The 14,004-nt window shown below is 40.3% G+C and overlaps 1 protein-coding gene across 1 annotated transcript; it reads right to left on the bottom strand.

Moving 5' to 3' along the window:
- Positions 1-4,029: 4,029 nt before the first annotated feature.
- On the bottom strand, positions 4,030-9,335 carry SERPINA7 (serpin family A member 7). Its single transcript, XM_008157311.2, has 5 exons — positions 9,284-9,335; positions 7,091-7,726; positions 5,809-6,082; positions 4,922-5,069; positions 4,030-4,233 (listed from the first exon to the last, which is right to left on the bottom strand). The coding sequence occupies exons 1-5, from the start codon at positions 9,333-9,335 to the stop codon at positions 4,030-4,032; spliced, it is 1,314 nt and encodes a 437-aa protein (XP_008155533.2).
- Between the last annotated feature and the right edge of the window lie 4,669 nt (positions 9,336-14,004).

Genomic DNA, 14,004 nt, shown 5'->3' on the forward strand with positions numbered 1-14,004 from the left:
AATGCCAAACAATAGTTAATGACCCAGTCGCACAACATCCAAAATTTTATACCCCACCAATGGTGCCACTTATTTGGTAGATACTGCAAGAGTTGTGTATGGTTCTTTGTTCCAACCAAGCTCTCATCAACACTCAACTTCATGTGTGGAGTATAATGGTGTCTGAACAAGATATTGGCATGTTCTATGAGAGGTTGGATTTTGGCACATGGGTCATATCCAGGTTCACCGGATCGAGCAAGATTTGTAGTATCGGCTAGATGGAAAAATTCCACTACGCAGTAAAAGCAAGTATGCTACAAAGCAGAAAATACCTTATGTTCTTCTAGCCAAAAAAATGAACATATATTTAATTTTCACAATGAAAATTAGTCAATAATTATTAGGAAGCATGACAGGTACTAAAACTATGTCTACAAAACTTATGTGACGCACAGAAAAGAAAAGGCGTGAGCGTAAAAACACCAGACCGATAGATCGGCCCGTGGCATTCTTCGCACATACCCCATGGGCCGATAGATCGGCCCGCTGGCACTAAAAGGGTTAATTGAGGAACAAATAAATATATGACATATTAAAAAATTTATAGATGTAAGGCCTTTCTCATCAGTAATTACATTATACATAAATGGTTTCAGGTCACGATCCACTAAGGGCAACCACTTCTGCCATGAAACCCAGAAACAGTCCCATCTATATATATAAAAAGCCAGTGTCCATGACGACCAGGATGACCAAATGATCAGTCACCATGAGGTGCATTGAGCACCCCTCAGTCCCTTCCCCCTGGCCCATAGTCTCTGATCACAGCATGGTGAATGGTGAACCACGGTAAACAGTGCAGTGGGGCGGGACTGGCGAGTGGGCAGAACAGCGACCTCTTGGTCCTCCCCATTGGCCGCAGGCTCCGAGGAACTGAAGCCATGCTGCAATCAGGGAACCATGGAGAACTGAGGTGAGTGGTAATGGGGTGGGGCAGGATTGGTGAGCAGGCAGAACAACGACATCTTGGTCCCTCCCCATGGCTGGCAGGCTCCTGGAAACCGGAGCCATGCTGCAATCAAGAAACCACTGTGAACTGAGGTTAAGTGGCAGTGGGGTTGGACTAGTGAGCCGGGGCAGAACAGTCGACCTCTTGGTCCCTCCCCCAGCCCTCAGGCTCTCATTGCAGCTTGGTGAATGGGAAACCATGGCAAACCGAGATGAGTGGCAGCAGGGCAGGGAGAGGGTGGAATGGCGACCTCTTGGGAACCCACAGGCTCCGGGGAACTGGAGCCATGCTGCGATCAGGGAACCATGGCGAACCAGAAGGTGGCAACAGGGACTGGCAAGCGGGCAGAAGATGGCCTAGGGACCCTAACCGTACACAATTTTGTGTGCACTGGGCCTCTAGTCCTATATAATAAAAGGCTAATATGAAAATTATCCCCTCAGGAGCTCAACTGACCAGAAGTTTGAATGCTCACTATGATGTGCACTGACCACCAGGGGGTGGAACAAAATGAAGGAAGGCCCTGGCCAGGAGAAGGAAGGCCTTGATCAGCCCTAATTACCGTCCAGGCCTAGGGACCCTACCCATGTACAAATTTCATGCACCAGGCCTCTAGTTGAACTGTAACCTGTGGATGCTGCCTAGACATTTCAGGATTCTTTTGTTCAGGGTATTAAAAGCAAGAAGAGAAATCATTTGTGGTCATCCTACAGACACAAAATGGATCCCTGCCCAAAATTTGATTCCCTCCTCAGTACCAAAGAAGGGAATACTCTGGTTTTCTTATCAGCTTGCCTATATGTAAGGCACAAGGGGAAGAGGGAGAGGTGAGACTTAAAAAATGTCAGCAATCAAATATAACTTACACTCATATTTCATTGGTGAGAATTTAGTTTTATGACTACATCTGACTTCAAGGGAAGCTAGGGAATGTAGTATAGCATTGAATCTATGTGGCTGTAATTCTATCACAATAGAAAAAGATAAATAGAATTAATGAATTCTATATGATTAATAACACTACTCTCTTATACTCTGTTCCCCCTTAAGTTTTTTTTTCCCTTTTGTTCTATAAAGTTATCCATAGATTCTTCCTCTGTTCAAACATTTGTTTCTTCCTTTCCACTCCATCCTCTATAATATTTATTTATTTTTCTTGTTTTGCTTCCTTTTTTATAGTTATTTTATGGACAACATTATGAGTTTAAGCAAATTATCTTTTAATCTTAGTAGGCTAAAATGAGTTCAGATTTATAAGGTTAATAGTGGTAGTCTTTCAAGATCTAGCCACAGGAATGAATGATTTGAATGAGGTTTAGTCTACAATGAGATACATGAATTATTTGAAGGACAATGTCTTGGTAATTCCTGATTACCCCTGGAGATACTGATATTCCTCTCAGAACAACCTCTGATCCAACTCATTTGGGGAGGTTTAGTAAGGGGCCTGTATGGCATTTACTCTGGCTTCTGGAGGTAAGGTCTGAGCTAGCGAACATAAATGTGCAAACTAGGACACCCACACTACAACCTTTGTTCTGATACCAGCCCACGGTCTGATGTTGACCAAAAGGAATAACAACTAATATTTGCAATGCTTTCTATCAGATGTCTAGCTCTGTGATGAGCACATTACACATTTTGCAGCATGAAATGTTTACAGAACCCTGATGACATGGATATTATTAGTGTTCCAAAGGTATGCAGGCTTTAGTACGTTGTCCAAGATCACAAAACAGTATAGTAACAGAGCCATGATTGTAATGTAACTTCAGTGAAACCAAACTCCATGTTACCAATGAATTTTCTGTACACAAGTCACTTTTCTTCTTTGGATTTCCAATTTCTTATCCAGAAAGCCAAAATATAAACCATGTAAAGAATAAGCAAGCCTCCATTCAAATGGATCTAATAAGAAAACGCTAGAATGTTTATGGGCTATATACTTTTCTAGACATACATATTTATTTTGATCTTTAAGCACAATATCTAAAAAATGTATACATTTATTATTATTTCCCTGTAGCTGAAGAGTTTCAACTTAAAGCTAGAATTTCAAACACCACATCATTAATGCTCACTATCCTGTTTATGTGTACTGAATTATAATACTAAGGCTTTAAAAACAAATTGTCTAAGATGAAATCTAGTTTAATCATTGGGGTTAGAATAGCATGCACAGGCAAGGAGAGGTTGTGGAAGGATTTAAGGATAGGGAGATATTAAACTTTGGTAAAAGTAGACAAAAAGACAGACTAATCAGGAGATGTGTGCTTGAGTGAAGTGGGACAGGGGTGGGACATTTGGAAAGGAGTCTGATTACAAAGGAAAGGTTATGAGATGTTATATGAATGGATGACTATCTTTCTCTAGTCCAAGCTTATAACTTAGCAATAAGGGAATTTTTTGAGGAAGAAGTAGGCTTGTATTGAAAAATCTATCTTGGTCTATCTTGTTCTTTTGTCCCAGGCATTTTAAATCACAAAAAATCCATATTTCTAGTGGTAGCTCTCATTCTGTGACTCAGTCCTGTAGTGGAAGCACATTTTTACAATTCACTAATAGCAGTTCTGATAAGTATACAAATAATTGTTCTGATGGGATGGAAAGAAGGTGGTTGAGATGATCAAATATAATCTACTATATTTGCATTGTTTTATATTCATTGACCTTATTATTAGAATACTGGAATATAAAAACCTGATTTGAATTTCAACTATTCTCTGGAGGGCAGAAGAGGGGGCATTTACCAGTGCAGTCAGATTCCTTAGAGCTAACTAACTGGGGAGATTTCTGATGAAGTGGAATGCATTGACATGGGCATCCCTTCCTTTGCTTTAGATAATAAGTTACTCATTGACTAACTAAATATTTGGTCACAGGTGTGGCCTTTTACATACCCAATGCAGTTCAGCTAGGATCCGGTCTCTACCCCTGCCCAAAGGAAAGCACATCCAGCGCACATAATAATATCAGGCTATACTGTTTATTTCCCATTGAAATAGGTACACTCAATTAACTAATAGCCTCTTTCCAAACTACATTTTCATTGGGTCCACAACTTTCCCTAGAAAGAGAATGCTCCTGGTGTTTTTCTCTAAAATTAATAATAGGAAAGATCTGTCTAATTGGATGATAGGGCGTAGGAGAGTTATCTCAGCCTGATCCAGAAATCTGACTTCAGGAACAGCTACAGCTTCAGATCCCTTTTCACCAATGTGCAGCACAGCCTTGTGGGAAGCCTGTAAAGGGAGAACAAATACTGCTGATCCCCTCAAGACACACGAATAGTCTTTAGAATGGTTTTGAAACAATCCATGAGAATTAAAAAAGTACTATTCCTTTACCACACTATGTTATTTTAGAGCTAGCTGTCAGAAAACCATGTCATTCTCCATGGCTTTCTGCCTCTATAAGTCATGAGAGGGAGGGAGGAAGAGAGTGAGTGTGTGTGTGTGTGTGTGTGTGTGTGAGAGAGAGAGAGAGAGAGAGAGAGAGAGAGAGAGAGAGAGAGAGAAACATCAATGTGTGAGAGAAACAGTAATCGGTTGCCTCCTGTACATGCCAGGACCTGAAATCAAACCCGAACCAGATACCCTTTGGTGTACATGACACTCCAACAAACTGAGCCACACTGTCCAGGGCTATAATCACTTCTTAAGCTTTCCTCTGACTTCACCATTTCCTCCATAACTGTACCTCATCAGTTCTGATCATTAAGTTCTTCCATCAGAATCATTAGGACATGAAGGTCAGGGATGGAAGTAACTGTTACAGTGACTTGCTTCAGAGTAATAACAATGACTCTGGGGTGAAGCTGACCTAAGAGGAGTAATTATGGCTCCCTATGCTTCAGAATCCTCATTGATTAACTCACTCTCACTGGACTTTCCAGATAATACATTCAGAAACTCTAATCCACCAACTTACTTTGGAAAGTTTAAGACCATTGTCCTCTGTGAGTTCAGAAAAATCTGCATTGTCAGCAAAGGCATCCTGGATGCCCATCTTCAGAAGGATGGTTCCAAGGTCATATGTGGAAGAAATGGAAAACTTTGGAACAAACAAGTCAATCCACCTGTGGGGGGAGGAGGTGGGAACACATGTCTATCAGCACACTAAACTCATGATTTCCTTCCCCTCTTTGTTTCCATGGTATTATATTGAACTCTGATCCTCCCCTAGATATTGACAACCATTGCTATGTAAGTTAACACATGGCACCAAAACCATAGAAGTTATCCTGGAAGGAATATACTGTGGATCAGCCAATGTTGGACTGTAGCACTAGAAGTAGGGAGGTATGATTCACTTATAATCCAGAAGAAACATAACTGTGGTGTTGGCCAAGGATGGGGAGCCAATGGAATGAATTTCAATGGATAGTAAAAGCACATGGATAATTTCACTGTTTTCCATTTCACTCCCAGCGCAGTATGGCTATCCATCCACAAAGTAACGTAAAAATCTTATCTTTCCCCCAAACTCTAGTTGGCCTCTAGGAAAGCATCAAGTTACTCGCTGGCTGACTTCAGAGAGTTCATTTTATCTTTGTAGACCTAACTTCCTCATTTGAAAAAGGCCTATAATACTCTTTTTTTTCTCACTTGTTTGTTGATGTACTTGGATGAAATGAAGTATGTAAAGTCCCCAGCCAAAGGACTGGCACAGATTATCGTCTCAGTATATTTTTGTGGTCATCACACAACTATTAAGTACTTCAGTGTGATTCTCCTATCTCTGAGTTTCTGCTGAACTCAATCTTACCTGTACCATTATGCCCACCCTCAGCTTTCCACATCATCTAAGATATTTACCCCTTCTGCAGTAAGCGGTTCCACTTCTTCAGTGTTTTAGATGACATGGCCCCTTCCACCCAATCCATCTGACCTTCCTTGGGAAGTACAAAGAGTGCCAGAGCATTCTTGCTATAGTCCATTTGCAGCACCGTGCAGTTCAGCTCCGTATCCACCAGGTGATAGTATTGTTCTGTCTGGTGCATCATGGGCACTTGCACTGTTGTAGTCTTGTCCACTAAGAAGCTGGAACCCTCTTCTGTCTTGGATGGATCAAAAGGATTTGCCCACTGGGCTTAAAATACAGAAAGACAAAAGGTGTTTGTTTTAAACCAGTATTAGTATCAGTGTGAGCTTTTCCATCAGCCATCTCATCTAGTATTTAAGACCACCACAGAGGTAGGTACCTACTTTTAACCAATTTGACAAGTAACTAAGGTTCATGGAGAGAAGGTGTCTTTACATGATTTCATAGCTAGCCAAAGGCAGAGCCAAGAGTCACACCCAGGAATGTTGAAGTATACATTCCACAAATGTTCCATCTGTGTTCAAACCACTATACTTACACTAAACCCATCAGAGCCACAGTTTCCTCTTCTGTAAAAAGGTATAAGGACATCCAACACACAGGGTGAAATGAGAAGATCTGAAAATATCTGTTCTGCCGTTTTATCCATCTACAAGTGTGTGGCTTGTGGCCAAGAATTGTTCACTCCTCCACCAAACATGGCTGACATGTGCTTTAGAACCAGGAGATATCATTTGGGCACAGCACCTTCAGAAAAGAGTCACATGATTCTTGTTGTTACAAGCACCAGCCTTAGAATCAGACCACCTTGGGTAGGAATAACAGCTCTGAAAGTTATTAACTCTGTGAACTTGGGCACTTGTAGGGATCAGATGAGACAATGTGTGTAAACCACACACATAGCATGATGCTTGATACATAGTGAGTGCATAGTACATGATAGAAGTATGTATGTAACATGCCAAAGAATGCACAGCAAAATCACAAAATCTTTTGGAAACCATAATTCTCTAGTTAGATGTGAGAGGGATGATCATATCATTGTCACTAACCTCTCTGAAAGTGCTCTTTCCCTTGAAAATTCCTGGTCTCACCTACAGAGCTATGTGTCCCTCCTGGAAGATCCAAAACTACACACAGCTATGTCCGGTAGAGCCGATCACTATGGTATGAAGGACACCTACTGATGCTAGTGCGAAGAGACCATGAGCTCCTCCTAGTGCCATACCAAATTATCAGAACACTGAAGTTGAAATGGACATCTTAGAGCCTTACCTTTAAAGTGAATATAGCTCACCAGGACCATGACAGTGTTTGGTTTCAGGTCTTGGATAAGACCCACAACTTTCCCTTTAGTTTTCTTCTCCACATGACTATTGACTGCCTGCTGGGCTGCAGAAACATTGGAGAAGTTGGTAGAAAAGACTTCAGTCTCATACAGGTTTTTTACATCATCCAAGAACTTTGGTGATGGTTTCATCTGCTTCCCAATAAAGAGAGCATTTCCCATATGTAATTCCAGCTCCTTCTTTGGAAAATTCAGTGAACAGATCAGGTGCTGAAAGCCCTGCTGGATTTCTGCTGTTGTGATATCTGTGAGGTTAAACCCCAAGCTTTCCAGAATTTGAGTTTGGGTGCTGGAGCAGGCCCCAATGGAGAGCATGGCCAAAGCTGCAGAAATGCTCACAGGGGAAAAGAAAATGTTCTGATCTGGGGTCTCCACAGTGAACCTCCGGTACAGGTTGAATGCAAAGTCAGCATTGATGGATGACATCTTATAGAGAGTGGCATTTTGTTGGGAGGAATGGCAGGTGGTTACTTTGCCTTCAGAGGTGTTAGGCGGTGCACAATGAAGCCCAAGTACCAAGAGAACCAGATAGAGGAACAGTGGCATTTTGGAAGGATGATAATCTATAAGAAATTAGATAAAAGAACCATTGTGGGTCTTAGCTGAATGAAAACTCTGAGCCAGAAATACCTAATAACCACCCATTATGATTTGTAAAACAATAGAAAATATTTGACGGCGTGCTCACCAGGAATAGTGTTGAGGTCTCTCTTCCCTGAAAAACTAAAGAAAAATCTAGGGGCAGGGAGTAGGAGAAGTGGTTGCTGGGGCCATAGAAATAATGGCATGAACTGTCACTCGGATGTAATTACAACATATGAAAACTCTGAGTAAATTTAATGTAGGAAAATTGAATTACTTATTAGAACCAGAGGCAGCCTTTTGGAGAGAGAATCCTCAGATAAATTAGCAGAGTACTACCTCTGCTTACATTATTTTGTGTAAATTTGAATTTTGGGTATTTTTTATTTGATATTTTTTCTTAAGATAAAAGCTATAAAAATGAGATGAGAGAATACCTATACTATTATTTGGATGAAATACAAAATAAAATGATTTTCACAAGATATGTTTAGTTGAAATGGAAGGGTGGTGGTTTATATAGCTGTATATAAGGTCATAAGCTGAAATTAATGTAATGCATGGAAGCCACAGGAGTATTTTCAAACAATGGGAAAATAAAAGTATAACATTTTGAATGTCAGATATATCTCACCATTAATATCAGCTACAAAATTATCTCTAGGTTGCAAGACATCTTATACCATTATTTTGGACTCATTCATGTTACTTTTTAATTATTAAAGAAGAAACTAGAAAATACTATGAGAGAGTCAGTGAGCCCAGAATATTACAAGGCTGAGGAGTAAGGAAGTCAGCTGTGGAATCCAAAAACAATGGACATGTATTCAGAAGGAAAATAATCCATGGAGTCAAAGTAAGAATACTTCCACAGCCCTCTATTCTCTTACTGAGTGATCTCATCCACTCCCAGGAACACAACTACCACCACACAAAACTATATACTCTAGTCCAGATTTCTTTTCTGTATTCTCAGCCATTTTTCCAGCTACCTATTGAATATATTCACCAGAAAGTTGCACACATTCCTCAGTTTAAATTTGGAAATCTAAAGTTTCCAAAGGTAAACACGTCTCCCTAGGATACAATACTGTTCCTCATCATTTTCTATATCACTCTGTACTGAGACTCCCAGGCAAGAAACATAGGAGTCATCTGAGGGGCTTCCTTCATTCTCATTTACCACATGTAATGAGAGTACTATCTCTTAAATACCAATCAAAATTCCTTTCTCTCTCTTTTTACTGTCACTGCCTCAGTTCATGGCCTGAACTACTTCACCAACTCCTAACAGGTCATACAGACTTCAATCTCTCCCATCCTAACCCTCCTGATTCTACCCCTCTATCCAATCTCCACATTGTCACCTAAGTCCTCTTCCTGTAAAAGTCACAGAGGCTGGTAAGGAGTCAATTATCAGATGACCACTTTAAGACCTTCACCTGTGAAGCTAGGAATTTGGAGCCCATGGTTATCTAGGATTCTGACTTGCTGATAGAAATGTTCAAAGTTTCCAAAGAGAAAAAAAAAATACTTACAGCACATAGCAAAGAAGCTACTTGCATCTCTCAGAAAGCAAAATATTTCCATCTTTATAAAGTGTTCTGTATTGCAAAAGTAGAGCAATCTTAGTTATTCATTAACCCCAGCATCAACCCTGGGATATTTTCAAAGCTGATGCATTAAACTGAGGCCAAAAGGAGAAAGTGAAAAATGATATGAATGGAACTTTAAATGATTGCTTTGGCTGCCAGATCCTTCATCTATAACAAAAGACAAAGGATTTTCAGAGCTGGAAGGACCCAGGCTTGAGCTAGAAAATGTGTGTTTCCAGCAGGAAGAATGGAGACCAGGGAAAAAAAGGGCCAAGAGGCAGGAGGATGAAGACTGTCCTCCCTATCAGAGCCCAACAGTACCGGGATCATCAGCATTTTGATGGAATGGTGCACATAGGCAGAGGCTGGGTGAGCCTCTCTAACAGGTGCTGTACAAATTATTTATGTATTGGCTTGGAGGGATGATGTCAAAGTAGCTGGCAGTCCTAGACTTCTGATGCTGCACACATTCGTCTGCTAAGGGGGAAACCAGTCTTGCTCTCTGGTCATTAAAATCCCCTGTGCTATCTCCTGGGTTGCAGAACTCCAGAAGGGAATGCAGGAGGAGATAAGGACAGTGGGATAAAATGGTTTCACTGTCCAGTATTCACAGTACTGAGCTGTGTGCTGCAAAGAAGCAATGGGAGCAAAGAGCACTGGACTCAGGCAGGAGACTTCAGTTCAACCTTGCCTCTGAGAGTTTCTAGCTCCAATAGTAGCAGTAGTAGTAGTAGTAACAGCAATTCCTGCTTATTGAGTATTTATCATGTGATGGGCACGATGTGAAGATTTAACTCCAGACACTGACTGCTTCAGGACTACATTAAGGATGTGTATATGTTAAGTGAGGGGCAGGGGTTCAAGAATTTAGGCTGGTTGGAGAGAAGCCTAGACTGCATTCTATGGTGGGATTTGGAAGCCAGATTAAATAGTGCAACTTTACCATGAGGGCATTAGAAAGCCACTGAGGGAGTTTGTCAAGTCAGTGACTAGACAGAAGGTGATTGTGTTGTGACATTACATCTTCTCAGAGAAACATTGACAGCGTTCCTACTATGTGGAAAGTATCACACTCAGGACTGCGATTTCAGAAGTGATGTTAAATATCAGCCCTGAGCCCAAGGGAACATTCTATCTGACACCCACTGCCCAAACTGCACAGCAAAGGGCACACTTCACCTATGGGATGGTCACTGGAGCATATCCCACAGCACAGCAGTGGAAAGCTCAGATCTCCCAACACTGAATCAGTTCATGCTCACTCTTGGTGTACCACACACAGTCTGCTCTCCCAGCTGTAGGCAGTTGCTGCAGGAGAAACAGGCAGACAGTCTGGAAAGCAATCTTCCAAGCCTGTGCCCTCTGGTGGAATAGTCAGACAATGGCACAGCATGTTTTCTGCTGCATCTGATTCAGCTGAGCTTTGCTAGCCAGTAGTAACTGCAGGGATCTATTGCTGACATATCAGAAGGGCACCCGTCCCCTAAGAATCCCTTGTTCTGGAGTCCTGTGCACCTGTCATATCTTTCTAACTGGTACCTGTGTAATCAGGGGCAAGTTACTTAATATCTCTGAACCTCACAGTTTCCTCAAGTCTATAGTGGAATGATAACAATCCCCAATTCATGTTGTGGTTATTGGGTGAATCAAGTGATATTTCTTTTAAAAAAAAAAAAAAAATATATATATATATATATATATATATATATATATATATATATATATATATTTATTGATTTTTTACAGAGAGGAAAGGAGAGGGAAAGAGAGCTAGAAACATCAATGAGAGAGAAACATTGATCAGCTGCCTCTTGCACGCCTCCTACTGGGGATGTGCTCACAACCAAGGTACATGCTCTTGACCAGGATGGAACCTGGGGCCTTTCAATCCGCAGGCCGACACTCTATCCACTGAGCCAAACCAGTTAGGGCTATCAAGTGATATTTTGAGGTGGTGCCTGGAAGCTCCTATGTAGTGCTTTGCACATAGCAGAAATCCAGCACCTGGAATTCTCTTCCCCTTCAATTACCATCTTGATTCTCCCCCCACCCCAAGTCTCCACAATCCCTGTACTCTGCCCCCACCTCCATTCCTGACTGCTTTTCAGTTCTGCTTTTTGGAAATGCATTCTCCCTAAGATGAAATAGATTAATTGACTGCTAATGTATAAAATTTTCTTTAAAACATATTAAAAACACTACTTTCTGTCTTGTGTAAAGCTGCTGGAGCTAGCACATTGACTACAGAATTTCTAGAAAGTGTAACCATATCAATACTTTCAATCAGATCTAAAATTATGTATCTCCTTCTTGGAATGAACACATTATAATCCGTTCCCACACATATTCCTCAGAATTTTGTTTTAGAAATTCCACAGTTCAAAGTTCAACTGTTTTTGTAATATGTAAACATTTTTCTACTACTTTTGACATGATGTTTAATTCTCTATCCTCATCTGGGAGTTAATGATGAGATCTGAGTCTAGTTACATGTTTGGAAACATTATTGCATGTGGAATAGTGGCATTAGGAAAACTGGCTTCTTATTGAAATTTAGGTTTCACAAGCATAGAAATTCTGGCTTTTTAAGCAAAAGAGAAACATCCTAATTGAACAAAGAGAAGAACCATTCTGTCAGCAAAGGAAGCTCAGTGGGTATTCTAGGCTTGACGTGCCTTTAATTATCTCAATTTTCCTATTCTTAAACTTTCACTTTTTATTTCAGTGACTAAGTTTGACAAAAGTGACCAGTCAATGCTGGGAAATTAATTAATTCTGAAATTTGGTAATTGTCAGGATCAAGTCCTGAGTCTAGATTTGGCTAATTTAACCCTCTAGCTGCATTAGATAAGTATTTCTATCTGCATGTTGACTGGCTTCAGCATAGGCTTTGAGCATTTGAGCCAGAAATTTAGGATTTTCATCATGGCATTCTTTTCCTTAAGCATTCTAATGCTATCACAAGCTTTCAACTCATGGCACAAACTCTGGATTCCTTGAAACCTTCAGACTTTTCTCCATGGTAGCAATGAGGTCCTCCAAAGCCATGCCTTCAAAAGGCTCTATATTTCAGAGGACACCTTAATTAGTTGTTTTGTCATTTAATTTAATTTTATGAGCTTTATTTTATTATTTCATTTCATATTCCCCCTCTAGAATAATTGGGTTTTCAGCTGCCTTTACCCCCACTAGACCAGATAATCATCTTCAAAGGTTCTTAATTTCTTTAAATTTTATTGCATAAAATCTAATTCCTCATATCAATATTTGTATCAGCCTGATATTATAGCTCTAAATAATAGTAACTGCCATTGGATAACCTTAATAGAAAATGCATTTATTTTAGGACATAATTCTATGCAAAATTAACAGGAATGCCAGAGAATCTTGCTCAATTTGTATGGAAGGAGAAGTTGGAAAAAAGTTATAAATCTAACCTTGTTCATGGATATTTAATGGCTCATCTGAACTTCCATTGGAAGCAACACAATTGTAAAGCAGGTAATAAAACAATGTAGGGAATAAGTATGTGTACACCTATGCAAGTGGATTAAGGTGTGAAAATATTTGTGTTCCATGAAATGTTGGCCAAAGAGCAACATCAGCAGAGTAAAGATTTAACTATTAGGTGGATAAGATGATGCATTCTGTGTAAGTCATACTTATCTAATGCAGCTAGAGGGTTAAATTAGCCAAATCTATACTCAAGACTTGATTCCACACCCCCCCCGCCATGCCCATCTTTGTTTAATGTGTTCATGAAAAATTGTACATGTGAGCTAGGATGGAGGTTATGCTTGTGCTCAGAAACATGGACCTTCACTTAACATGGCTGATCTCACTATAGCTATGTTGGATATCAATACAATATGGTACCATTTCTCAGGGATCTAGTGAGCTACATGGTTTTAGTTTGATTACTATGGGCTACATCTGTCATGGAAGGGACATTGTTTCATTATCACAGGAATAAAAACAGACTCTAAATAGAGCTTCACTTTCCTTTCCTGAAATGCTTTTGTGAAAGCAACCATCTAAGGAGTTATGAACCATCATATCTATCACCATACTATTCTACATAGCATCCCTCCTGACCAAAAAAAAATATTTCACACCAAAGTATAGCAATGGGCTGATACTCATGAAATTGACAGTTACGAATATTTTTGCCATCACTGTGAAGCAGCTGGTCTAATGGAGAGTAGAATGGCCTTTTGATGACCCAATTAGCAGCCAGCTAGCCCTGGCCAGTGTTCTCAGTGGTTAGAACATTGGCACGTGCACTGAATGGGTTGCAGGTTTGATTCTCAGTCAAGAGCACATACCTAGGTTGCAGTTTTGATCTCTTGTCCCGGTCGGGGCCTGTGTGAGAGGCAACCAATTGAAGTGTCTCACTTACATCGAAGTTTTTCTCCCTCCCTCCTGTCCACTCTCTCTAAAAATCAATGGAAAAAAATACCCTTGAGTGAAGATTAACAACAATAACAAAAGAAGCCAGCTAGGTGACATCATCTATTAGAGAAGGACAATGACTTCTGTCATGTGGTATGTGCTCTAAATAAGTATCCAGATATGGCACTCTTTCTCCCATAGCTTAGATTCAAAGGTTCAGGAATCAAGAAGTGAAAGTGTGTGTGGATAATCTCATTATTTCCCTACTAAAG

The sequence above is a fragment of the Eptesicus fuscus genome, chromosome 1 (assembly GCF_027574615.1).
Source record: "Eptesicus fuscus isolate TK198812 chromosome 1, DD_ASM_mEF_20220401, whole genome shotgun sequence".
In the NCBI taxonomy this organism is placed as follows: Eukaryota; Metazoa; Chordata; class Mammalia; order Chiroptera; family Vespertilionidae; genus Eptesicus; species Eptesicus fuscus.